The 27,047-nt window shown below is 36.2% G+C and overlaps 1 protein-coding gene across 4 annotated transcripts in view; it reads left to right on the top strand.

The window, feature by feature from the left end:
- LOC124368677 (ligand of Numb protein X 2-like) overlaps nucleotides 1-27,047 on the top strand; it is a 392,173-nt gene that overhangs the window by 337,542 nt on the left and 27,584 nt on the right. For all 4 annotated transcript variants that reach the window (XM_046825960.1, XM_046825961.1, XM_046825957.1 and 1 more), the window contains one exon: nucleotides 9,240-9,346. In XM_046825960.1, coding sequence (XP_046681916.1) covers nucleotides 9,240-9,346 — 107 coding nt within the window. The remainder of the gene's footprint in view (nucleotides 1-9,239; nucleotides 9,347-27,047) is intronic.

The raw sequence follows: 27,047 nt of genomic DNA, 5'->3' as shown, positions 1-27,047 counted from the left end.
TGGCCTTCCTTAGTTAGGCCTTATGTTAGTTGGATCATTTAAACACATTTGTGACAGAAACGGTCAAATACCATACAATTCAATCGTAAAAGGTAAGGGCTTCGTGGTGTAGTGGTAACATGTTTGGAATTAGGATATATATATATATATATATATACATATCCTAACCTATCCTATCCTATATATATATATATATATATATATATATATATATATATATATATATATATATATATATATATATCCTAATTTCTTGGTTTCCAACGCCCCCTGTAAATAAAATAAATTATATATAATAAAACTGCCTTTATTTGTAAGCGTTCTCGGTACATTTACAGTACAACACAAATCTTAAATTGATACCAATTAACAATCGAAATATGATTAAACATTCTTAACAAAACTATAGACTGATTAAATAAATTTAACTTTAGTTGCTCGTTTAACATTCCTCTAAGAAAATACCTTATTAAATCTTATAACCTATCAGCTTAACTATCGGTTGCTGCTAGCAATTAAAATGTTTCTAAGTTTTTTTTTACGTGATTGTAATTGTTCAACTTAAGGTCAAAATTTGGAAAGTTCCTCCTCCCGACTTCAAGTCTGATTTTACGAAAACTTAGCATATAGCTATGGCGTGCATATACACAAATACGTTCCCAAGCATATCTGTCAGATGTGAGATTTCGCCTTTAAATATATCTTGTGTCCACTTTTATCTACGCTTGTAAACGAAAACTTGTGGTTGGCGTGTTCTTGTTTAGAGTCCCCATATGGACACTTCGTACGTTAATTCTGTACGCTCGACATCCTCTAGGCCGTCCTATACTGTGCCTATCAATCATTGGGTAACCTCTTAGAAAACCCTCGATAGGATAAATGGGTAAGAAGGGAAAATAAATAATTGAAGAGATGCTGGTAAAAGATGAAGACACCATTGGTTCATCTGGTTAGTAAACCAGACAAGCTATTGAGTGTTGGAAAAAATAAACAAGCCGAGGTTGATAAGTGGTTTGCGTTTTATTTGTAAAAGGAGAACGCAAGGTATGCATCTAAGAAGTAAGTGGAAGTAATGACAGCCACAGCTCAGGTATCACGTGGTAGCCACTCACGTACTCCCCAAAGAGTGAAGAAAGCCCTAGTGAAAATAAGAGACAGATGCAGCAAATAGGAATATAAAAGACTATTGGAATTTCCAATGTTGTCCAAAGGTAGGCAGTAAAGTAAAAAGGTGTGGCATCTCATTTGAAAAGGAAACAAATGAGATCCATGGAAGGAGCATGTCACAAGTGACTGGAAGTAATGACATACTCAGCTCGGTAAACCCCGTTGCCATTCAACTACTCATAAAAATTATGGGCTTCTGGGAGAAACTGAACTCTTGTGTTGTTTAAACTATTCTCTCTGGTAAACTGTAAAAGAATAATCTAACGTAAATAAAATTTTGTAAATAATTTCTTGCGTTTATAACTATCGTTGTTTAAACTATAGTCTGTGGTAAACTGTAAAATGAACTGGAACATAAGTAAAAATGTAGTAAATTACTAACTATGTTTGAACATTTTCTTGTATATTTTCTTGCGATGTAAATGGGGAATCGAATGGAGTGATTACGTAAATACGAACACTACCTTATTGTCTATCTTGTGGAAAGATATACTAAGTGCTACGGTCAATGTGGTCATAGTATGTATAATACGAACACTACCTTATTGTCTATCTTGTGGAAAGATATACTAAGTGCTACGGTCAATGTGGCTATAGTATGTATAATACGAACCCTACCTTATTGTCTATCTTGTGGAAAGATATACTAAGTGCTACGATCAATGTGGCCATAGTATGTATAATACGAACACTAACTTATTGTCTGTCTTGTGGAAAGATATACTAAGTGCTACGATCAATGTGGCCATAGTATGTATAATACGAACACTACCTTATTATCTGTCTTGTGGAAAGATATACTAAGTGCTACGATCAATGTGGCCATAGTATGTATAATACGAACATTACCTTATTATCTGTCTTGTGGAAAGATATACTAAGTGCTACGATCAATGTGGCCATAGTATGTATAATACGAACACTACCTTATTGTCTATCTTGTGGAAAGATATACTAAGTGCTACGATCAATGTGGCCATAGTATGTATAATACGAACACTACCTTATTATCTGTCTTGTGGAAAGATATACTAAGTGCTACGATCAATGTGGCCATAGTATGTATAATACGAACATTACCTTATTATCTGTCTTGTGGAAAGATATACTAAGTGCTACGATCAATGTGGCCATAGTATGTATAATACGAACACTACCTTATTGTCTATCTTGTGGAAAGATATACTAAGTGCTACGATCAATGTGGCCATAGTATGTATAATACGAACACTACCTTATTGTCTATCTTTTGGAAAGATATACTAAGTGCTACGATCAATGTGGCCATAGTATGTATAATACGAACACTAACTTATTGTCTGTCTTGTGGAAAGATATACTAAGTGCTACGATCAATGTGGCCATAGTATGTATAATACGAACACTACCTTATTGTCTGTCTTGTGGAAAGATATACTAAGTGCTACGATCAATGTGGCCATAGTATGTATAATACGAACACTATCTTATTGTCTGTCTTGTGGAAAGATATACTAAGTGCTACGACCAATGTGGCCATGGTATGTATAATACGAACACTACCTTATTGTCTATCTTGTGGAAAGATATACTAAGTGCTACGATCAATGTGGCCATAGTATGTATAATACGAACACTACCTTATTGTCTATCTTGTGGAAAGATATACTAAGTGCTACGATCAATGTGGCCATAGTATGTATAATACGAACACTACCTTATTGTCTATCTTGTGGAAAGATATACTAAGTGCTACGATCAATGTGGCCATAGTATGTATAATACGAACACTACCTTATTGTCTGTCTTGTGGAAAGATATACTAAGTGCTACGATCAATGTGGCCATAGTATGTATAATACGAACACTACCTTATTGTCTATCTTGTGGAAAGATATACTAAGTGCTACGGTCAATGTGGCCATAGTATGTATAATACGAACACTACCTTATTGTCTATCTTGTGGAAAGATATACCAAGTGCTACTATCAATGTGGCCATAGTATGTATAATACGAACACTACCTTATTGTCTATCTTGTGGAAAGATATACTAAGTGCTACGATCAATGTGGCCATAGTATGTATAATACGAACACTACCTTATTGTCTATCTTGTGGAAAGATATACTAAGTGCTACGATCAATGTGGCCATAGTATGTATAATACGAAACACTACCTTATTGTCTATCTTGTGGAAAGATATACTAAGTGCTACGATCAATGTGGCCATAGTATGTATAATACAAACACTACCTTATTGTCTGTCTTGTGGAAAGATATACTAAGTGCTACGATCAATGTGGCCATAGTATGTATAATACGAACACTACCTTATTGTCTGTCTTGTGGAAAGATATACTAAGTGCTACGATCAATGTGGCTTGTATAATACGAACACTACCTTATTTTTTATCTTGTGGAAAGATATACTAAGTGCTACGATCAATGTGGCCATAGTATGTATAATACGAACACTACCTTATTGTCTATCTTGTGGAAAGATATACTAAGTGCTACGATCAATGTGGCCATAGTATGTATAATACGAACACTACCTTATTGTCTATCTTGTGGAAAGATATACTAAGTGCTACGATCAATGTGGCCATAGTATGTATAATACGAACACTACCTTATTGTCTATCTTGTGGAAAGATATACTAAGTGCTACGATCAATGTGGCCATAGTATGTATAATACGAACACTACCTTATTGTCTATCTTGTGGAAAGATATACTAAGTGCTACGATCAATGTGGCCATAGTATGTATAATACGAACACTACCTTATTGTCTATCTTGTGGAAAGATATACTAAGTGCTACGGTCAATGTGGCCATAGTATGTATAATACGAACACTACCTTATTGTCTGTCTTGTGGAAAGATATACTAAGTGCTACGATCAATGTGGCCATAGTATGTATAATACGAACACTACCTTATTGTCTGTCTTGTGGAAAGATATACTAAGTGCTACGATCAATGTGGCCATAGTATGTATAATACGAACACTACCTTATTGTCTATCTTGTGGAAAGATATCTAAGTGCTACGATCAATGTGGCCATAGTATGTATAATACGATTTTTACTCTTCATAAAAGTTTTCACTTTATCATCCATTTGAATACAGAATTTCTTACTTTTGTATTTAATACTGTGGAAATGTCCTATCTCTTGAGCACTGTAAGATGCACAACACAACTCTCCAATATTTCCAAACATTTCTGGACTGATTTGCTGGGAAATATTCAAAGATTCTCTTATATTGAAAATACGTGGTGTGGCCGTACATATCTTCCTGGAAGGATTGTAGCTGCGGTTTGACACGTGCTAAAAACAGATTCCGATGTAACCGTGCTATAACTCGCACTCATCGTCGAGCTGTATGTGATAGGCGTAACGATTCCAGGCGTACCAACTGCTGACTTATTTTTTTTATATAGGGGGAAATCCCCATCGGCTTAGCATTAGGCCGATAACAAAACTCGACACGTTTGGTAAATACTATCATTTGCAGTTTTACAATTCTGTACTCTTCTCTACTGTTGCAATAGTATCTTCTAGGCCAAATATATCATTTGTTCCATAGGAAAGGTGACCACTTTTGTAAAATTGGCTACACTTTCAACTGTGCATAAAGTAATATATACCAACTTATTCGGGAAAACCCGTGTGTAAGCGCTGTCCCCCTTTCATTAGACCCCTGGGGTGGTCATATACACCTGATTGGCGTATTGATTGGACGTGTACCTGCTGACCTATTGTTTATACATTTAAACCCTCATGAGCCAATAATATAACTCAGACATTTGGCCAATAATTCAATATATATTATTGGATAATAATTTGGACTGTATTCTTGACCAAAATTACAATAGTGCTCTCTTGGACAAATACATAATTCTGGTATATTTGACAATCAAAGGGATTTCTTTTATTTACTAATCTTAAATCAGTGTAAGTTGTAAAATGTACTAATCAGTACCGCGATATTTAGCAAATTTCCACGATCATTTATGAAAACGTTGAAAAATTCCTAAAAAATTGTAAGTGGCATTCTAATTGTTTTTTAGATATCTTAATGGCTCCGAATGTAATAATAATTTTATAAAACTTATGTGCTTTCAACGGATTTACAAGTTAGACTGTGATATTTTCAAAGCCGTTTCTTCATCAGCAGCAAAAAAACGAACGTGTGTTTAAAGCAAATCGTGTTGAGTCAGTCAGTGTATTTGGCTTATACATGTATTTATAAAGATATGTCCTGACTCACTGATTCATCAACGACCACCAAAAGCCATGAAAGATAGGGACATTAATTAATACATACCTTTATCTCGTGCCCTAGAGACGCACGAAAAAAGGACTTTTCTCTTCGACCGCAGGGCTCGCCCCACTAGCCTCGCGAGTTGTGAATATTCACATAAGAAATGCATTGCAGCAAACACACGTGTCTGTTAAAATATAATCAGCTGTTTTTTTGTAAACATTACAAAACATGACAAAATATTCATAGTTTTATTTCATTAATGTACCATTTTAAATCTATTTACATTTATGGCTTATAGGCATGTACTAACCTTAAAAGAAACGACACTTCTTATTTTAACCTTTTTCTGTAATCAATGTTGATCACAGTGGTTATCCAGATAATTCAACTAGAGGTTTTAATACACTTTTAACTGTACATTTTAACAAATATATAGTATTTAGTGCTTGACCAGTAGTGTAATGCAGATATCAAAGACACAGCTACTATTTAAATTTTGCTACTGGTTTAAAGATTGTTTGAAAATCCACCTTAGTTGTTTTCACAGAAGTACACTTTTCACACCTGTGTATGTGTATATTTTCTTAATCAAAATAAATTTAACTGTGGCACTAGAAATAACATAGACTGTGTACGTATATATTTTCTTGATCAGGGAAACAAGGCAAATTCACCTATGGCACCAAAAATACCATACACTGGAGTAAATTAGAATACCATAAGAATGCTTCGCAGACCTACGCATATACATATACTCTTAATCATGGTATTAATGCAAAAACAACTATAGAACCTGAAATATCATAGACTAGAAGTAAATTGCGAGGACCGGAAGTACACCTAGTAGGTTTGAACTATGTAGTCTTTTCAAACCTAAGTTTATATCTCTTATCTTACAAGGGGTAACAATGAAAATTCTACCAAAGCGTCGGAAAAATAATTCTTCCGAACCAAAAGTACTTATAGATGCGCAAATCCTAAAATAAAACTCATTCGTAATTTTCTTTAACATCCAAACCTCTTAACAATATACACTGAAATAATATGTACTTAGAAAATATTCCAACTTCCATTTCAAAATTACCTAGAGCCCATTCCTTACATCATGAAAGCTGATGACTTTGACTTTAGGGTTCCTTAACACTGGCCTAAAATAGTTCAATTGGTGGAGCTATTCAATCAAATATCATGAAATACTGGAGAGAGATTCATGTTAATTTACACGGTACAATCCTCTGGATAGAGCATACACTTTTCAAATCAATTTTTCATTTTGTCCTTCGATTTACTTTGAAATTTAGTGTTTTTTATTTACATTTTCATAAACCCAAATGTGTAAGAGTAAAGATATAAACTTATAATAGGATGACGGATTAATATAGTGAAGAGAAAAATAAGACCGAGTGCAACCCACTTTTATGTATTTAAATTCGTCGGAGAGAATAGTTTAGTGATTGACTGATCACACGCAGCATGTACATTTTATCGGATCAAATAAGATAATTAATTGTTATAGCTGCACCACACTAAATAACATTCACTCGTACTAAATACGAACTGTCTTGAACTTCCAAACGGATTTATATGGAATTCTGTAAAAAGGCCGGTCTCATCTCGGGAACAAAAAAATCACAATCTAATCTTAAATGGCGTTCTCTCTTATTTTTTTTTTTTAAATACTTGTATTATAGTTTTTTTTAACGATTTTTCAGTCAAATAAACTTTATGATTGTTGTTAGCTCTATAAAATAATTTTAATTATAGTACTTAAACAAAATTAAATTGCAAAAGTATATACTGATATTGATCGGTTCGAAATACACAAGATTTCATACACTGAATTTTATATTTAAAGAATCTAAATGAATCTAAGTGTGAAAATACGAAAAATCATTGCCTCAAAGTTCAGTGCATTAAATGGCGTTTCATTAAAGGAAGTGCTCTAGATCAGCAGTAATAACGCGAGGTCCAAACGTGCTCACTGTCATCCTGCTGCGCCGCGTCTCTTACATATCACATTATGAGAGCTTCTACAGCACAGTTCATAGCTATCAGTAATAACGCGAGGTCCAAACGTGCTCACTGTCATCCTGCTGCGCCGCGTCTCTTACATATCACATTATGAGAGCTTCTATAGCACAGTTCATAGCTATCAGTAATAACGTGAGGTCCAAACGTGCTCACTGTCATCCTGCTGCGCCGCGTCTCTTACATATCACATTATGAGAGCTTCTACAGCACAGTTCATAGCTATCAGTAATAACGTGAGGTCCAAACGTGCTCACTGTCATCCTGCTGCGCCGCGTCTCTTACATATCACATTATGAGAGCTTCTATAGAACAGTTCATAGCTATCAGTAATAACGTGAGGTCCAAACGTGCTCACTGTCATCCTGCTGCGCCGCGTCTCTTACATATCACATTATGAGAGCTTCTATAGCACAGTTCATAGCTATCAGTAATAACGTGAGGTCCAAACGTGCTCACTGTCATCCTGCTGCGCCGCGTCTCTTACATATCACATTATGAGAGCTTCTATAGCAACAGTTCATAGCTATCAGTAATAACGTGAGGTCCAAACGTGCTCACTGTCATCCTGCTGCGCCGCGTCCCTTACATATCACATTATGAGAGCTTCTATAGCAAAGTTCATAGCTATCAGTAATAACGTGAGGTCCAAACGTGCTCACTGTCATCCTGCTGCGCCGCGTCTCTTACATATCACAGTATGAGAGCTTCTATAGCAAAGTTCATAGCTATCAGTAATAACGTGAGGTCCAAACGTGCTCACTGTCATCCTGCTGTGCCGTGTCCCTTACATATCACATTATGAAAGCTTCTATAGCTTAGTTCATAGCTATCAGTAATAACGTGAGGTCCAAACGTGCTCACTGTCATCCTGCTGCGCCGCGTCTCTTACATATCACATTATGAGAGCTTCTATAGCAAAGTTCATAGCTATCAGTAATAACGTGAGGTCCAAACGTGCTCACTGTCATCCTGCTGCGCCGCGTCTCTTACATATCACATTATGAGAGCTTTTACAGCTCAGCTCAAACCTATCAGTAATAACGTGAGGTCCAAACGTGCTCACTGTCATCCTGCTGCGCCGCGTCTCTTACATATCACATTATGAGAGCTTCTATAGCTCAGCTCACACCTATCAGTAATAACGTGAGGTCCAAACGTGCTCACTGTCATCCTGCTGCGCCGCGTCTCTTACATATCACATTATGAGAGCTTCTCTAGCTCAGCCTACAGCTATTTATATAGTGAATTTACGACTTATAGTTATAAGTATGTTATTCAGTATATTTTATTTTTTATTATTTGTATTATTATTTTTCTTAAGAGTTTTACAGGATATTCACTGTTTTAAAACATCTCAACTGAGTCGAAGCAAAGTTCATTAAGTTAAGGTCGTGTAGAAATGCTATTGTCGTGTTATTGGACCGATAAACAAGGTGATGGACAACTACTACACACGTTTTATTGTGGCTGAAAGCTTTTCAGTGTACACGATTGGTATCTTGCAAGCAGACGGCTGCCTTTGCCTTACACGCTATTGGTATTGTACACTCTACAATTATACCTTAAAGTTACTACAGGGGTAAAATTTAAATAATCTATCTGTAATTACAGCATGTTCTTCTGGTTGGATTTTCAGGAAGTCTTCTTAAATAAACAATTACTCCGGTATCGAACTGTATTGCACCCCCTGTAGATATAGCGCTAAGGACTACAACGACTAACACTTACAGTCAGTGTAGCAGAGAACATACGTGTACATATGTGTGTCTTGTGTCGTGTTGCAGGTATCACGCGCCTTCCAGTGCTCGAAGGAGAAGTGAGTCACATCGAGATACCCCGCCTGTCACCTACCCTCGGAATCACCGTCGTAGGGGGGTCTGACACTGCTCTGGTACGTTACACCACCATCACTTACTTGCTTATCGTCCTTTAGTGCTTTAGCATTCAGATCTGAAACCTAAAAAAATCTATATTATAGGCTAACAGGTATTAAGTTTCTAGTAAAGCGACTAGATTTTAGTTCGCAACACAGCCATGTTCTAATTTTTTACGGTTGGTTTTTTATTTGTTTTAAGTTATCCAAAATATGTATGTGTGTGTGTGCGCGCGCGTGCGTGCGTGCGTGCGTGTGTGTGTGTGTGTGTGTGTGTGTGTGTGTGTGTGTGCGTGCGTGCGTGCGTGCACGAGTAACCCGACAAACTTCTCAGGTGGTCACGTCTCATAAAAAAAATGAAAATAGTTCATATAAACGTATGTCCAGAAACGCTTTGTTAGCGAGCTACGGCTATAAATAAAACGAAACTGATATTTTTTATGGCGTAAAGATAGTTGTTAAATTTATTGGATTTTAAGTAAAATTATTTGCAAAATTGAATAAAATAAGTCCCAGACCTGTAAGGCCACCCATTTCTGAGATATCAGACAAAATATACAAAATTCGGTCTTGAGAAACGTGTTTTGTTTAGACTTGAAGTACAACTTCATTAAATGGATAATAAACACGCAAACTTTATAACCAAAACGCTTAGAGGAATTAATTCCTAAGAGAATTGTGTAAAATAGGATAATAATAAACAAACACAAAGTTTAAAAATTAATGCGTAATTAAATGAACACATACGAAAAATAAGACAGAAAATGCAATATCTGTTTGATAAATGAACGTTCTTCGTAAAAACAAAACATTGTAAAACATGTATATTTTTATAAGATTGTAATGTTATAAATTACTTACAGCGGGATAAAACTTTTACATTAGGAAATAGCTATTTGAAAATTTCTAATTAAATATTTACTGTTTTGTAAGATTAAACAATACGTTTTTTGGTTATTAGTGGACAGCAATAACTATATTTCTCCAAGAAACAGTTCAAAATTTTTAATAAAACACGAAAGCCGTAACTCGCTAACGAACCATTTCCGGACCCACGTTTATATAAACTGTTTTGTTATTTTTACACGCAGCTCCCACAGTTTCTGCAAATTTTCGTGAATCACCCTGTATATTTCTGGTTTATATTTTAGTTATGCCACATTGGTAAACGACTTAATTTACAGAAAATTGTAACGCGGGTAAACTAATAGCTATTAGAACCGTTGGTGACTAATTTTAGAATTACTAACAAAATTAATGACACAATTGTTAAGTAGACTAATATAGTGTCCAGGTTCAGTAATAAAACCTTAGTGTAATCAATAAGTTGTCAACATCAGTGTAGAAATTCAATATTAAGAAGAAATAATAAACATTGGACAATAATACTGTACCCAAGAAAGAAATCACATAGTCAGAGTCGGGTTTATATTTTTGCATGTGAAGTATTAAAATTATACACATCGATAGTGTACATAAATATCTACCTTTTCATACAAATGCCTTATATTTCCCCACTAACCCTAATCTTGTTTCTAACCATGGATATTGTGATTATTCCTTTATTGTGATTCATTCTAGCAGAATTCAGAGACGAGACTACGAAATGTTGCCTCAACGAATATTAGGCCTACAAAAAGGAAATAACTAAGTGTAAAACAACCTCAAACTAATTAGCTGTTGAAAGTAGATATTAATTCATGTATTAAAATGTCTGATAAATATTATAATACACAAAGTAAATTACTTACGGACAGAGCTCACGGGATGTGACTTCGTGGCTGAGATAGACTAATTTTGTCTAACGGAAGTGGTTCAAGGACCCTCTCTCTACTCAGCCGCCCAACAGAGGAAGCTTTCAGTACGGTTGTTTATTTAATACACTCCCTATTATAATTCATTATGAGGTTTAACTTAAAAGTTTACTAAATATTAGAAAAGTATTAAGGAAAGAATTAACTACTAAATTGGAGTGTATAAATGTACACTAGAACTGCTAACAAGAAATACAGAAAAAGCAAACACTGGTTGCACAACAGAATATTCCTTCTGCAATAGAGTTCAGGAACAAACTCGTATTAGAACTAATACATAGAATGTGCCTATGTCGCGTACAGTACACGCACATACAAGGAGTGCCAACTTCACACCTTTCAACCTTGGGGAATCATTTACAACTCTTTCAGAAGTATTAATCGAGAAACTGTCTCAGATCTGATGGTTTACACTTTCTACATACTTTTACACTATAACTACATCAACGTTATATGTTTGTGCCCTGGTACTCCATTAAACCAAACATATGGGCATTCATTCCTTTCAGAATCCGTTGATCCCCATCCTTGTGCATGGATTTTGCAACATAAATTCATATCGTACATCTCGGGAGGTTGAAAATATAAATTTTCTGTATTTTTGATGAAAATTACTGTTTATTGTTATTTTAATTGATTTCTATGGCAAAAATGTAGCTGAAATGTTTTCGCGATTACAGGTTTGAGGAGGCCTCACAGACATACGGATAATACTACTTTAAGAAAGTTTATACAAATCAAAAATTCTGTTCATTATCGCAACGTTCAAAACATCCACAAACCAAGATGAAGGAACAATAGAACTTCGAGCATTACAAATGTACATTTATGTACACAGTTTGTTACGAATGTTGGCTAATGTTTGTTTGCAAAATGGAAACAGAATAAAGGAGACCAACACCAAGCCGAGCAGGAAGAAGTGGAAAGCAAAGATGAAGTATTTGGAACTAATAATAAATGATTAGAAAGGCAAGTTGGAAAATTCATTATAAAAGTACAAATCAAAGGGAACTGGTTCCTAGACATAGGAGAAACATTGATTTCTGTTTTCAAGAATGATTATAAAGTATTTGTGTTGTATAACAGCATTTTGAAACCTATTTGGAGCTCAGAACATACACTGGTGAGTTGTTAAAACCAGGAGGATTAGTGTTTGTTCGAGAAGTAAGAATTTGTTGGAAAGTTTTCCATTATAAATGGAAAAGTTGATTCGATATTTGGATGAGACTTGCTAAGAAAGTAAAACTATACTGGGCTGAGATTAAATCAATAAATTTATCAACGCTCCATGGACTGGATAACATAGAATGTATTGGCAAGATTATAATGTAAGGTTTTACAAAAATAGAACATTTCAATTCCGATACCTCAATACTTCCTTTTTTGAAACCAAATGCTGGAAGAACGTGTTTGCGCTGACTACAGAGTAACCACAAACAAGGTGGCCAAAATAAAAGTACTCAATTCCCGGACAGAAGATATATTCTCTCAGATTAATGAAAGTAATTTAATCTTCACATTGAATTCAACCTGCACGTGACCATAGTAGGAAGAAGGTGCTATGATGCAGAGTCAAGCACTCTTACTGTACACACGTTTAAACACTTCTCAATTTTCTCAACTGCTATCTCTCTGGTCCAATGTAATGTCTGAATAGAAGTTGTTGTCCAACAAGAAATTCTCTTTTTTTCTTAAGACAGATTCTTGATTGATCTCAGATATGTAATCTAGAACAAACATTCAGCTGAGCAGGTGATTTTCCATCACTCAGTATATTGAAACAAAATGTGTTTTCTTCTTCCCTTGTTTAGTTGTATTTCCTCAAGGACAGTTAGAAATAAAAAATTGCTCCGGAAATGATTTATAGTAAAAAATACTGACTTTGCCAAAGGTTATTACACGAAAGAAAAGCTGTATATATGTAATAATTTCTGAGTGTACAGTAAAATTTCTTTCAATAACATAATTCTTCAATGTATATGAATATTAATTCAGATATAATGCTTAATTTAGTTTAAATGAAACCATGAAAATCGGAAACACATGCATTTAACATATTTTTAAAACAAATTCTACATTCAATGTCGGTAAGTAAATCGTAACTTGTAACTAAATTGCACCGCGGTATTGACCACAAAGGACGCAATTCAAGCAGGCTGACAAGACTAGTCTGGAGACAGTAGGGATTGAGCATGTTTTTCACCCAATGATGTGTGTGTGGTATTGATGAATACACTATAGTGATCGTGAATCACGATTTTATCTCCCCATGATTTGTGTGGTCGACAACTTGGTGGGATCGTGACCTACTTTACCATGTATACCTAACCAACTGTTGCAGGTACTTGTTTTAAAAAGGTTATTACATAAAATGTACTCTTGCTTATCCGTCAGTAATACAATTTTTACTGCATTTCTTAATTTAATTGAAGTTTTGCTTTCATATTCGTAAAAGTTGTCGTTAAAACAATCATATAAGCATATTTTACAATAAATTCTATATTTGTATAAATATTTTAAGGTAGATCATTTGTTTAAAAATTTTGCTCCAACTTGCATTTTAATACATAAGAGAAATCAAGTTCTTGAAGAAATACACCAAAACAAGTGGAGAAGAAAATTAAACACGTTCTGTTTCAATGTACTAAGTAATTGAACATCACCTTTTCAGCTGAATGTTCGTTCTAGATTACATATCTGAAACGAACCAAGAATCTGTCTTGAGAAAACAAGAGAGCTTCTTGTTGGACAACAACTTCTATCCAGACATTATATTGGACCAGACCGATGGAAGTTGAGAAAATTGTGAAGGGCCATTAATTTTATAAAAAATGAGTTTTATGATTTTTTTTAATATCCATTTTTTTTAAATTTACATACTGTGCAGTTAAATTGTATTGTCCAAAATTCGCTTTACTTGTCCTCCGTTGTAAAACGTAAACTTTAAACAGAGTAAGTGCAGTAACGTGTCTCTAGATTCTTGGCTGCTCAGATGCTGGTAGTGTTAGTCTGATTATCCGATCTCGTCGGAAATGCAGTAACATGTCTCTAGATTCTTGGCTGCTCAGATGCTTGTAGTGTTGGCCTGATTATCCGATCTCGTCGGAAATGCAGTAACATGTCTCTAGATTCTCGGCTACTCAGTTACTGGTTATGTTGGCCTGATTATCCGATCTCGAAGGAAATGCAGTAACATGTCTCTCGATTGTCGGCTACTCAGTTACTGGTCCTGTTGGCCTGATTATCCGATCTCGAAGGAAATGCAGTAACATTTCTCTCGATTGTCGGCTGCTCAGATACTGGTCGTGTTGGCCTGATTATCCGATCTCGAAGGAAAAAGCAGTAACATGTCTCTCGATTGTTGGCTGCTCAGATACTGGTCGTGTTGGTCTGATTATCCGATCTCGAAGGAAAAAGCAGTAACATGTCTCTCGATTGCCGGCTGCTCAGATACTGGTCGTGTTGGTCTGATTATCCGATCTCGAGGGAAATGCAGTAACATGTCTCTCGATTGTCGGCTGCTCAGATACTGGTCGTGTTGGTCTGATTATCCGATCTCGAAGGAAATGCTGTAACATGTCTCTCGATTATCGTCTGCTCAAATACTGGTCGTGTTGGCCTGATTATCCGATCTCGAAGGAAAAAGCAGTAACATTTCTCTCGATTGTCGGCTGCTCAGATACTGGTCGTGTTGGCCTGAGTATCCGATCTCGAAAGAAAATGTAGTACCATGTCTCTAGATTGTCGGCCGCTCAGATACTAGTCGTAATGGTCTGATTATCCGATCTCGAAGGAAACACAGAAACATGTCTCTCGATTCACGGCTACTTAGATACTGGTTGTGTTGCCCTGATTACCCGATCTCGAAGGAAATGGATTATCATGTCTCTCGATTCTCGGCTTCTCATATACTGGTCGTGTTGGCCTGATTATCCGATCTCGAAGGAAATGCAGTAACATGTCTCTAGATTCTCGGCTACTTAGATACTGGTCGGGTTGTCCTGATTACCCGATCTCGAAGGAAATGGAGTAAACATGTCTCTCGATTCTCGGCTACTTAGATATTGGTCGTGTTGCCCTGATTACCCGATCACGAAGGAAATGCAGTGACATGTTTCTCGATTGTCGGCTACTTAGATACTGGTTGTGTTGCCCTAATTACCCGATCTCGAAGGAAATGCAGTAACATGTCTCTCGATTCTCGGCTACTTAGATACTGGTTGTGTTGCCCTGATTACCCGATCTCGAAGGAAATGCAGTAACATGTCTCTCGATTCTCGGCTACTTAGATACTGGTCGGGTTGTCCTGATTACCTGATCACGAAGGAAATGCAGTGACATGTTTCTCGATTGTCGGCTACTCATATACTGGTCGTGCTGGCCTGATTATCCGATGTCGAAAGAAATGCAGTAACATGTCTCTAGATTCTCGGCTACTTAGATACTGGTCGGGTTGTACTGATTACCCGATCTCGAAGGAAATGGAGTAACATGTCTCTCGATTCTCGGCTACTTAGATACTGGTCGGGTTGCCCTGATTACCCGATCTCGAAGGAAATGCAGTAACATGTCTCTCGATTCTCGGCTACTTAGATACTGGTTGTGTTGCCCTGATTACCCGATCTCGAAGGAAATGCAGTAACATGTCTCTCGATTCTCGGCTACTTAGATACTGGTCGTGTTGCCCTGATTATCCGATCTCGAAGGAAACTCAGTAACATGTCTCTCGATTCTCGGCTACTGAGATACTGGTCGTGTTGCCCTGATTACCCGATCTCGAAGGAAATGGAGTAACATGTCTCTAGATTCTCGGCTACTTAGATACTGGTCGGGTTGCCCTGATTACCAGATCTCGAAGGAAACGGAGAAACATGTCTCTCGATTCTCGGCTACTTAGATACTGGTCGTGTTGCCCTGATTATCCGATTTCGAAGGAAATGCAGTAACATGTCTTTCGATTCTCGGCTACTTAGATACTGGTCGTGTTGTTCTGATTATCCGATCTCGAAGGAAAAAGCAGTAAAATGTCTCTCGATTGTCGGCTACTCAGTTACTGGTCCTCTTGGCCTGATTATCCGATCTCGAAGGAAATGCAGTAACATTTCTCTCGATTGTCGGCTGCTCAGATACTGGTCGTGTTGGCCTGATTATCCGATCTCGAAGGAAATGCAGTGACATGTCTCTCGATTGTCGGCTACTCAGTTACTGGTCGTGTTGGCCTGATTATCCGATCTCGAAGGAAATGCAGTAACTTGTCTCTCGATTGTCGGCTACTCAGTTACTGGTCGTGTTGGCCTGATTATCCGATCTCGAAGGTAATGCAGTAACATGTCTCTAGATTCTCGGCTGCTCAGATACTGGTCGTGTTGGCCTGATTATCCGATCTCGAAGGAAATGTAGTACCATGTCTCTAGATTCTCGGCTACTTAGATACTGGTCGTGTTGCCCTGATTACCTGCTCTCGAAGGAAATGGAGTAACATGTCTCTCGATTCTCGGCTACTGAGATACTGGTCGTGATGCCCTGATTACCCGATCTCGAAGGAAATGGAGTAACATGTCTCTAGATTCTCAGCTACTTAGATACTGGTCGGATTGCCCTGATTACCCGATCTCGAAGGAAATTGAGTAACATGTCTCTAGATTCTCGGCTACTTAGATACTGGTCGGGTTGCCCTGATTACCAGATCTCGAAGGAAATGGAGTAACATGTTTCTAGATTCTCGGCTACTTAGATACAGGTCGGGTTGCCCTGATTACCCGATCTCGAAGGACATGCAGTAACATGTCTCTAGATTCTCGGCTACTTAGATACTGGTCCTGTTGCCCTGATTACCCGATCTCGAAGGAAATGGAGTAACATGTCTCTAGATTCTCGGCTACTTAGATACTGGTCCTGTTGCTCTGATTACTCGATCTCGAAGGAAATGGAGTAACATGTCTCTAGATTCTCGGCTACTTAGATACTGGTCGGGTTGCTCTGATTACCCGATCTCGAAGGAAATGGAGTAACATGTCTCTAGATTCTCGGCTACTTGGATACTGGTCGGGTTGCCCTGATTACCCGATCTCGAAGGAAATGGAGTGACATGTCTCTAGATTCTCGGCTACTTAGATACTGGTCGGGTTGCCCTGATTACCCGATCTCGAAGGAAATGGAGTAACATGTCTCTAGATTCTCGGCTACTTAGATACTGGTCCTGTTGCTCTGATTACTCGATCTCGAAGGAAATGGAGTAACATGTCTCTAGATTCTCGGCTACTTAGATACTGGTCGGGTTGCTCTGATTACCCGATCTCGAAGGAAATGGAGTAACGTGTCTCTAGATTCTCGGCTACTTAGATACTGGTCGGGTTGCCCTGATTACCCGATCTCGAAGGAAATGGAGTAACATGTCTCTCGATTCTCGGCTACTGAGATACTGGTCGTGTTGCCCTGATTACCCGATCTCGAAGGAAATGGAGTAACATGTCTCTAGATTCACGGCTACTTAGATACTGGTCGGGTTGCCCTCATTACCCGATCTCGAAGGAAATGGAGTAACGTGTCTCTAGATTCTCGGCTACTTAGATACTGGTCGGGTTGCCCTAATTACCCGATCTCGAAGGAAATGGAGTAACATATCTCTAGATTCTCGGCTACTTAGATACTGGTCGGGTTGCCCTGATTACCCGATCTCGAAGGAAATGGAGTAACATGTCTCTAGATTCTCGGCTACTTAGATACTGGTCGGGTTGCTCTGATTACCCGATCTCGAAGGCAATGGAGTAACATGTCTCTAGATTCTCGGCTACTTAGATACTGGTCGGGTTGCCCTGATCATATTGTTTCTGTACTTGTGCTACTGTGTGCAGAATATAAATGCAGTACATAGTATATAGTCTTGAATATGGTTGTCCAATTATAAAAACGGTTGGGTTAACGTGATTTGATTGTGTGGATATTTTTAATTCTCATGTAATATTGTAATGAAACATATAAATATAAGTTATTCTTCTCAAACATTGTATAATCTCCAGAACAACTCACTAATCATAATTACGTTTAACGTTCTAACGAACATATGTTTAATTGTATAATAGTGCGTAGTGTAAACAGTATAATTGCATACGGTGTAAATGTACCGAGTATTACAAAAGCGCAAATGTTAATGTTTGCATTAAAACAAGTAGCAAATAGCAACATCATTTTCATTAATTTCTTGTAAATATAAGGTAACGGCCCGGCATGTACCGCGGAAACTCTATTTGCAGTCCTGGGCATTACCTCTGCCGTACCTGCGTCAAGATATAGCTTCATTTCTAATGTTCAGGCGTGAATATTCGGAATATTTTCTGTACTTTAGAACTTTTAAACTTCCATATTTTTTTATAACACACTATTAGAGGTGTTTCCTTTAGAATAGGCACCTTCAAAAAGGTTAGTGTAAATTACAGGATTTAAATAGACATTTAAAATGATTTATGACTTTAGTGGTTAACAATCTTATATTCTGTGCTCGCCCCGGGCGTAAGTAAATGAGCTTATACTACAGTACAATAACTGTTTATCTCTAATAAATTTAGTAACACTGCGGCTTTGTACCTAGTGATCTTACGTAGTTTAATACTACAAAACGTACACTAAGGGGTTACGTTGTTGGGTACTTGTCATAAAACGTGAACAATCTGTTATCGCTCCATTTTTGTCGGAATTTACGAGTAAGGCATGCGTCTTTGTCAAATCTTACCGGTAATACATTAATAATTGTGAATAGCAGTTGATCTTCCCGCTCCGCTGCGCTCACCTTAGTTGTACAAGCTTATTGCAATCTTACTGTTCGTAATTAAACTGTTTACACACTGCTAGAGAGTAAATACGCTGATCTGTAGAAAACTCACTATTTCAACTAATAGTCTTTGGTTTTAACAGCATTTATATTTTTGTGAATAGTATCAGTATACGTGAAGTTTGCGCCAGGCTGCTATTTTGTTCATTACCTATTAAAAGTGAAACTGTATAATCCCTTTTAAGAACAGGTTCTCGTGTACGTTACATCCCATGATGCGAGTTCCCATACGAGTTACTAGAAGCAATCTGTTCAGCTCAACATATTTTACACAACAGTGTCTCGAGTACATTACATACGATGATGCGAGTTCCCATACGAGTCACTGGAAGCAATCTGTTCAGCTCAACATGTTTTACACAACAGTGTCTCATGTACATTACATACGATGATGGAGTTCCCATACGAGTCACTGGAAGCAATCTGTTCAGCTCAACATATTTTACACAACAGTGTCTCGTGTACATTACATACGATGATGCGAGTTCCCATACGAGTCACTGGAAGCAATCTGTTCAGCTCGACATATTTTACACAACAGTGTCTCGTGTACATTACATACGATGATGCGAGTTCCCATACGAGTCACTGGAAGCAATCTGTTCAGCTCAACATATTTTACACAACAGTGTCTCGTGTACGTTACATCCCATGATGCGAGTTCCCATACGAGTCACTGGAAGCAATCTGTTCAGCTCAACATATTTTACACGTATACATTTCTTGTAACAGTTTTAATGTTGTGTGAGTTGAAAATATGTTTGTGGGATATTATTCATATTTTATTAACTGAATTATTTATACATATGTAATAAAGTTGTGTTGAAGGATGTATTCAACATGCAATTCTCCCCTCAATGTTTCCCTATTTAAAACAGTGCACACATTTTGTAGTCTAGTTGAATATACCTTGCGTGTATTAAAACTACTCTTACAATCGTTAGTATGTCATGTAGGAAATACTGAATTAATAATAATCTCAAGTGCCTTCAGACGTGGGATATTAACTTGAACATTCGGTGGATACATTTTGTGTTGCTTTGGAATGCATGACTTGTTCCTAACACATAACAACGCTATTTTAGGAAGGGTTGATTCAATTTTAATGTTGATTTTAGCTCCAGTTCACCTTCATTTTATTGCAGCACCTGGTATGTGACGCTGTCTCAGACTTGACTCCTGGAATCTAGAGTTATGTTCGTCTGAAGAGATCGGAAAAAGTTGGTGACAAAGAAGCTCAAAACGAACCTTCGACATCAGAACGTCCTAGACTACAAAATATAATAATGTAGTGTAACCTATGTGAAGTGGCAGTATCATTGTTTCATCAGGTGCACAACTGAGTGTATTACGATGTCGAAAAGGTGTAAAGGTTCGTTTTAGCTTCTTCCTTACCGACTTGTTTCGATAAAATTAGACGAAAAATAATTCCAGATTACAGGAATCAAGTCTGAGACGGCTTCAGATACCGTAGGCTTCACTAAGAGGAAGGTTAACTGGAATGAGGATAAACATTGAAATTGTCTTGAACGTGATCCTAAATGTGGACTGGCTGTGCACAAATATTTGAAATTCGTAAAAGTATTTGAATTGATTTTAAAAATTTGGGCCAAATTGCTCGCTTTACACGGTTTTTATAGTTCCTGTTCCTTTAAATTAAATTATGAAATTTCATTATTTGAATTTATGTCGTAGATATCCATAGACAACTCCTCACCATGCCTTTGCGGATTATAAATAAATTCTTTTCTCAATATTTCCATAACCCGTAGAAGAAACAACATTTTTGAAAAATCTCTTTCTGTACAAGGTATTATATTAGGCATTAAATTATTATTTTCTATGATTTTTGTTAAATATGGTGTATCAGTACAACATCGCAATAGACTAAGTAACTCTAGGTGCGGCAAACTAGTTTAATTTTTTTAGCTTTAACTATCTCTTACATATCTCAATAATAAATATTTTTCTGTGGTATTCGCCAAGTTATTAAATACGTTTAAACTATTTATATATTGATATCCGTTCCCCTGACGGTTGTTGATGTCATATACTGGTACGGTGTTTGCTGGAGGTTGCATAGTATGTCCCAAATGTTCACTAGGGTGTGGATTGTCCTGAATTTTCTTAGTCTACCTTCTAAGTCTTCCTTCTTATTCAAGGATTTACCCAGCTTCTCCTCTGACATAACTAACTGTACCTTATTACACTTGGCAGCACTGAACTAAATTTACCTCTAAGCTAACCAATCCCAGTCTAAGTATGGTTTAACTGTTTATTTAGGTAAGAGTTATATGCGACTGTTTGACATCTTTAATAGCAGTTTGAAATACACAAATCTGACTTATCTAAACCGATTTCTCTGCAGCTGTCTTCTAATACAATAATTTTGTTCTCAACTAGACAATTCCTGCGACAAGTTGATATTCATTAAATTATATACACTGCAGCACACATTGTCCTGTAAATAACGGGTTTTTAACTGGTTCTCTGTATTGTCCTGCCTGACCCATGTGAATGTCCCTGACTCAAAGGTCAGCTCTTCCTTACAGAAGTACTATATTTTAATGCGGGCCAGTTTTCAGGCCGGGTTGATTTTTTTCCCTTATTAGTTCAAAGAGACAAACACAAAACTGTGCTACTATCAACAAGTAATAATTTTTAGTAAAAATAAGAAAGAAATAGTCAGTCAAAACATTTAAAAAAACTAAAACTGTTGATTCTGGATAATGTCACCCTGTATGGAGTCAATGTCGTTATTATGTCCGTAAACATTGTAACTAACACTGAAGAGTGTTTTTGGATATTTTATTGCTTTTAATAACTTTAAAATAAAGGACACTTTATATTGCCCTTTCATTTGTATGTCCCGAATGGTATATTTCGAAAATATTTTTCATTTCTAAGAATTGCATTGTTGTGTCATATTCAATTTGTAGTGTATATGATGTATGTTAGTAATGTAGTCAAGTACTGCTGTTTATTTAATAGTTTGCAACGAATTAACACAACACCAACCGGTAGTTTGTACAAAACAGTAGTAATTTCCATTCATAATTCCCTATTCATTTCATATACATAAACAGAGGACATATGGGCTGGAGTTGAGAGGCTTGGATCCAATGATATATTGGTCTCGCCCCTTCTATGTATTAAATGGGAAGTTTTCCGCACTACCTTAGGCTAGTGGGTGTTTACCCTTCAGATCTCAAGGACTATGCAGTTTTCCTACATTTATCTTTCAAATGCTCGTCTCCCAGTGAAATATGCAAATCTTCAGATGCAAATCAAATACATTCCACAGTAGCAAGCAAAACAGGTTCGTTATTGCTGACAGCAAAGCAAGAAATATTAGTTTGCTATTGTAACCTTTATTGCAACAACATGATGTGCTATCTGTTTCTGTTATCCTGGAGCCCTTACGGAACTCGTATTTGATCAGGTTAGTGAAATTAATTAGCATTTGCAAAGTTCCAATACTATAATTTTGTTTGTATGATTTAACATGTCATATTAACGTGTGGCAATGTTGTATCATCTACATTTTCCAGTTTGCTGTCTTAATCGTGTTGTAGAATAATTGTGATATAAGTAGCAACGCGTTTTATCGTTCATCAACAAAAATTAAACGAAATTAAGGTAAGGAATGTTTTATTTTACCAGGCGACGTGAAGACGAATTACTTTTTGTAAACAGTTGCTATTCGGCATATGTATTAAATATTGCGTTCTATTTCGAATATTCAGCCCTTCCAGTCATTGCTTAGAACACTATCTCAGTGATGCCCCCATTTAAATATTTAACATAAATCTGTTGTAAGTAAACTAATTTCTTCATTTGAATTTTCTTGTTAATCATCACTAATTATTTTTTTGTATAAATGGAAAATCAAAACAACAGTTATTAAAAATAATTTCAATCTAACATGCAAGCTCCAAGAAATGAGGTTGCAGTTGGGAAAACAAATGAGAGTACTTAAGTTTTGACAAATGATGAGCAGAGTTTGGGCTCTGTATGCAGGGCTACGGGCTGACCACTAACATGCCAGAAGTGACTCAACCAGGAGTGCATACTTGTAGGAGACGGTATAGTGAATCATTTGCTCTGAAATGTGCCATTTTCCATTTAAGTGTTAAACTTTACTTTTAATGGGGCGCTATCCATTTTGAAAAATAAAAGGTTCAATATTGTAGTCTTTTACAGGTCATCAATATACCATATTTTTAACAACTTGAGTTGGCTTTTAGAATTTGTTTAGGCTGCACTTTAAACTTTACATTGGTAGAGATTTTAACAATCATTTTCGGACTGCGTCAAGAGAAGCCATACCTGTGTAAAGTTTGCTCAATTGTTTTATTTTGCTAGCTGCAGTGGTGGTGGCACACGGCCGGGGAACCCGAGTGTTCCTGCATTAATAATGCTATCGCTAATGTCGGATCTGCGGACTGCGTGGTTCAGGACTTACCAAGCTTCATCGCGGATTGTATCGGCGCCCTTTTCTGAATATACAAATATTAGCAGATAATATTTTGTGTCGGTGTAAGAAATTTAGAGAAACGAATATCAGCGTTATCAGACGTAGTTTTACTCGTATTGGTTGACCTGCAACTGAGCTTTCTGAGGACTGATAACCAGTTATAAACTATTGCATAACTGATATATTCTTGAATATACAAATATCAGCAGAGAATATTTTGTATCGGTGTAAGAAATTTAGAGAAACGAATATCAGCGTTATCAGACGTAGTTTTACTCGTATTGGTTGACCTGCAACTGAGCTTTCTGAGGACTGATAACCAGTTATAAACTATTGCATAACTGATATATTCTTGAATATACAAATATCAGCAGAGAATATTTTGTATCGGTGTAAGAAATTTAGAGAAACGAATATCAGCGTTATCAGACGTAGTTTTACTCGTATTGGTTGACCTGCAACTGAGCTTTCTGAGGACTGATAACCAGTTATAAACTATTGCATAACTGATATATTCTTGAATATACAAATATCAGCAGAGAATATTTTGTATCGGTGTAAGAAATTTAGAGAAACGAATATCAGCGTTATCAGACGTAGTTTTACTCGTATTGGTTGACCTGCAACTGAGCTTTCTGAGGACTGATAACCAGTTATAAACTATTGCATAACTGATATATTCTTGAATATACAAATATCAGCAGAGAATATTTTGTATCGGTGTAAGAAATTTAGAGAAACGAATATCAGCGTTATCAGACGTAGTTTTTACTCGTATTGGTTGACCTGCAACTGAGCTTTCTGAGGACTGATAACCAGTTATAAACTATTGCATAACTGATATATTCTTGAATATACAAATATTAGCAGATAATATTTTTGTGTCGGTGTAAGAAATTTAGAGAAACGAATATCAGCGTTATCAGACGTAGTTTTACTCGTATTGGTTGACCTGCAACTGAGCTTTCTGAGGACTGATAACCAGTTACAAACTATTGCATAACTGATATATTCTTGAATAGTGGTTTTTTCATATCAAACAGGGCATATTTAATCAACAAAATAGCCCAGGTGGTTTAATCTACAAACATTAAAACATAAAACTTGTTAGATTTGTATTTTCCAAAGCGTGATTTCTCTCTTATTTATTAGAATATTTATGAAATAAAATATAATTAATATCACCGACTTATAAATTTCTCATAGATCTTCGTGTTCTAATATCAGCAAGGCCGTTTGGCAAATAGAGAAGGGATTCGTCGAGGATAGGAGTATTCGTTCACAGTTCATGATTTAGGATATAGATAATCAGGGCTGAAATCAGAATTGTCCTTGTTTGATTGCATTTAGTCTCTAATCATCAGTTTTAAGTACAGTACTTGCTTCTAGTACTACGTCTCTATTGAAGAACAATATAGTATATCTTAATATTCCAACTCTTTCCTTGGCACCTGCTATTATTGAGTTTGAAGTTAGGGATAGCATATCAGAATTAAAGGATAGCTTTACTGGTGATGTTTACATCTCACCAAGGTTCATTAAAATTACAGCTTCCTCTGTAATCACTCCTTAACAGTTCACTCTTAACACACTCTTATATTCTAAGTTGTTGTCTGACTGTTGTAAGTCTTCGATAAAACGTAGCACAGAAACTATAGACCGATTTCTATTAGTAAAACTTTTGGTAAGTTATGTGAAAACCTAGTTTATGATTGATACGTGTATGTCGGAATATTTAGTTGTATGTGTAATTAATTTGGGTATCCAGAAGGCAAATCACCTGATGAATTTAAATTATCTTTTACACAAGTAAAAAACGTGTTGTTTACTACGTTGGATAGAAAAAGTCACTGGTTCCGTATTTTTGTGACCTTGAAATAGCTTTTGACACTGTAGATCATTACATATTGCTTGTCGCCTTTTGTGCCAGAGGTTTAATTCTTACCTCCGTGACAAACATCAACGCGTGCAAATTGTTCTTGCTAAGAGTGGAGTTCTGTGTAGGTCGTAGTTTAGCTGCTGGAGTACCTAGGGTTCAATCGTAGGCCCATTACTATTTTTACTGTATGTAAATGATCTTCCAAACTATGTTGATGGTACAGTACGCTGAAGATACAAATGTTGATAAGGATCATTTGTGTCTTTGAACAGTGTTGTTAACAACTCTTTAAATCAACTTCAAACATTGTTCTGGTACAATAAAATTATCTTGAAAGTTTACAAAAGACAAAGAATTCCAGAGTTAGCAGCTATTTTATTTTGAATGGAAGCTATGTGCGGATTAATTTTTAAAACTTTTTGAAATTACGTTTACAATACAGTTATATTAATTGTTTATAACAATAAAATATTATTATTACTATAGCACACTTTTACATATTCACAAATCGAGTAAATTGTGCATCGTGCTTCCTTATGACATTTTTCACCTCCATTGTCTTTCGTTAAAACTGTTTGGCTACGTTTTACTTCTTTAGACTATATATAATAAGCTTTAGGTTTGCGTGTAACGCTCCCATTATAACATGTATGAAAAGGAGGTCATCCTTAAACTCTTAATACTGTGTATGAATATTGAAGTTACCGAAAGTTGTTACGGTGTCAGCAGGCTTATGCGAAAACAATAACAGATTTTCTGATTCTTCTAATCTTACAAGTGGAAGTTAAAATTTCCATAACTTGTCCATATACAGCTACAGGACGGTTGGTGTTAGTATTGTCTTCGTATATCGCAGTCAGGGCAAATTCCTAGTCTGCATCCTCTTTTTGTACTTGTGAAAATATTTGGTTGAATAAAATTTAAATAAATATTCAATTAAATTTACAGATTCCTTTATATTGCGGAAGAATCTATCATATTTGTCGTAGAATGTATCATATTTGTGGTAGAATCCTCGTCATGACCATCAAATATTTGTTGATTATACGTTTTATAAACATATAGGATACATATTTGTGGTAGAATCCTCGTCATGACCATCAAATATTTGTTGATTATACGTTTTATAAACATATAGGATACATATTTGTTGATAACTTTGTTCTGTGAGTCTTTTTTCCAATCCAACGCTATGCTCGAGGTAACTTCGTCATTGATATATATTTAAATATGAACTCGTCCTATCCTTCTTCGCCGATATTCCATTTTTTAAACTGTTTCATTATAAATGAGTTAGTGCCTCAGCATCTTATTATTATGCAATAATCAACAACATATGCACTCAGCTCATGTCTGTTGTGTTATTTTAGAAATGTACTTCTTGGGGAATACAAATTTCCTGTACACAACTGATCTGATTTACTGCCATTTGTTTTAATTTATTTCAATACCTCTTTAGGTGTGCAATAACTGAAAAGTACTGAGAAATCCAGGTACTTTACCAGTGTTGGTGGCTAGAGAGTATAGGAACTACAGAGAAGTAGCAAGCAAACAAGGGACACTTTGGTAATATATTTAATGAACGTGTAACATTAACTGACTCTTGATGAAAGTGTGTGGTGTGCATCAATTATACTAGAATGTTTTAATAAGTATAATTTCACCTTTTTCCAATATCTGGTAATAAATAAAATCAATTCCAAAACATCAGTATTACTGCG

The sequence above is a fragment of the Homalodisca vitripennis genome, chromosome X (assembly GCF_021130785.1).
Source record: "Homalodisca vitripennis isolate AUS2020 chromosome X, UT_GWSS_2.1, whole genome shotgun sequence".
NCBI lineage: Eukaryota > Metazoa > Arthropoda > Insecta > Hemiptera > Cicadellidae > Homalodisca > Homalodisca vitripennis.
This window is presented reverse-complemented; position numbering and strand designations above follow the sequence as displayed.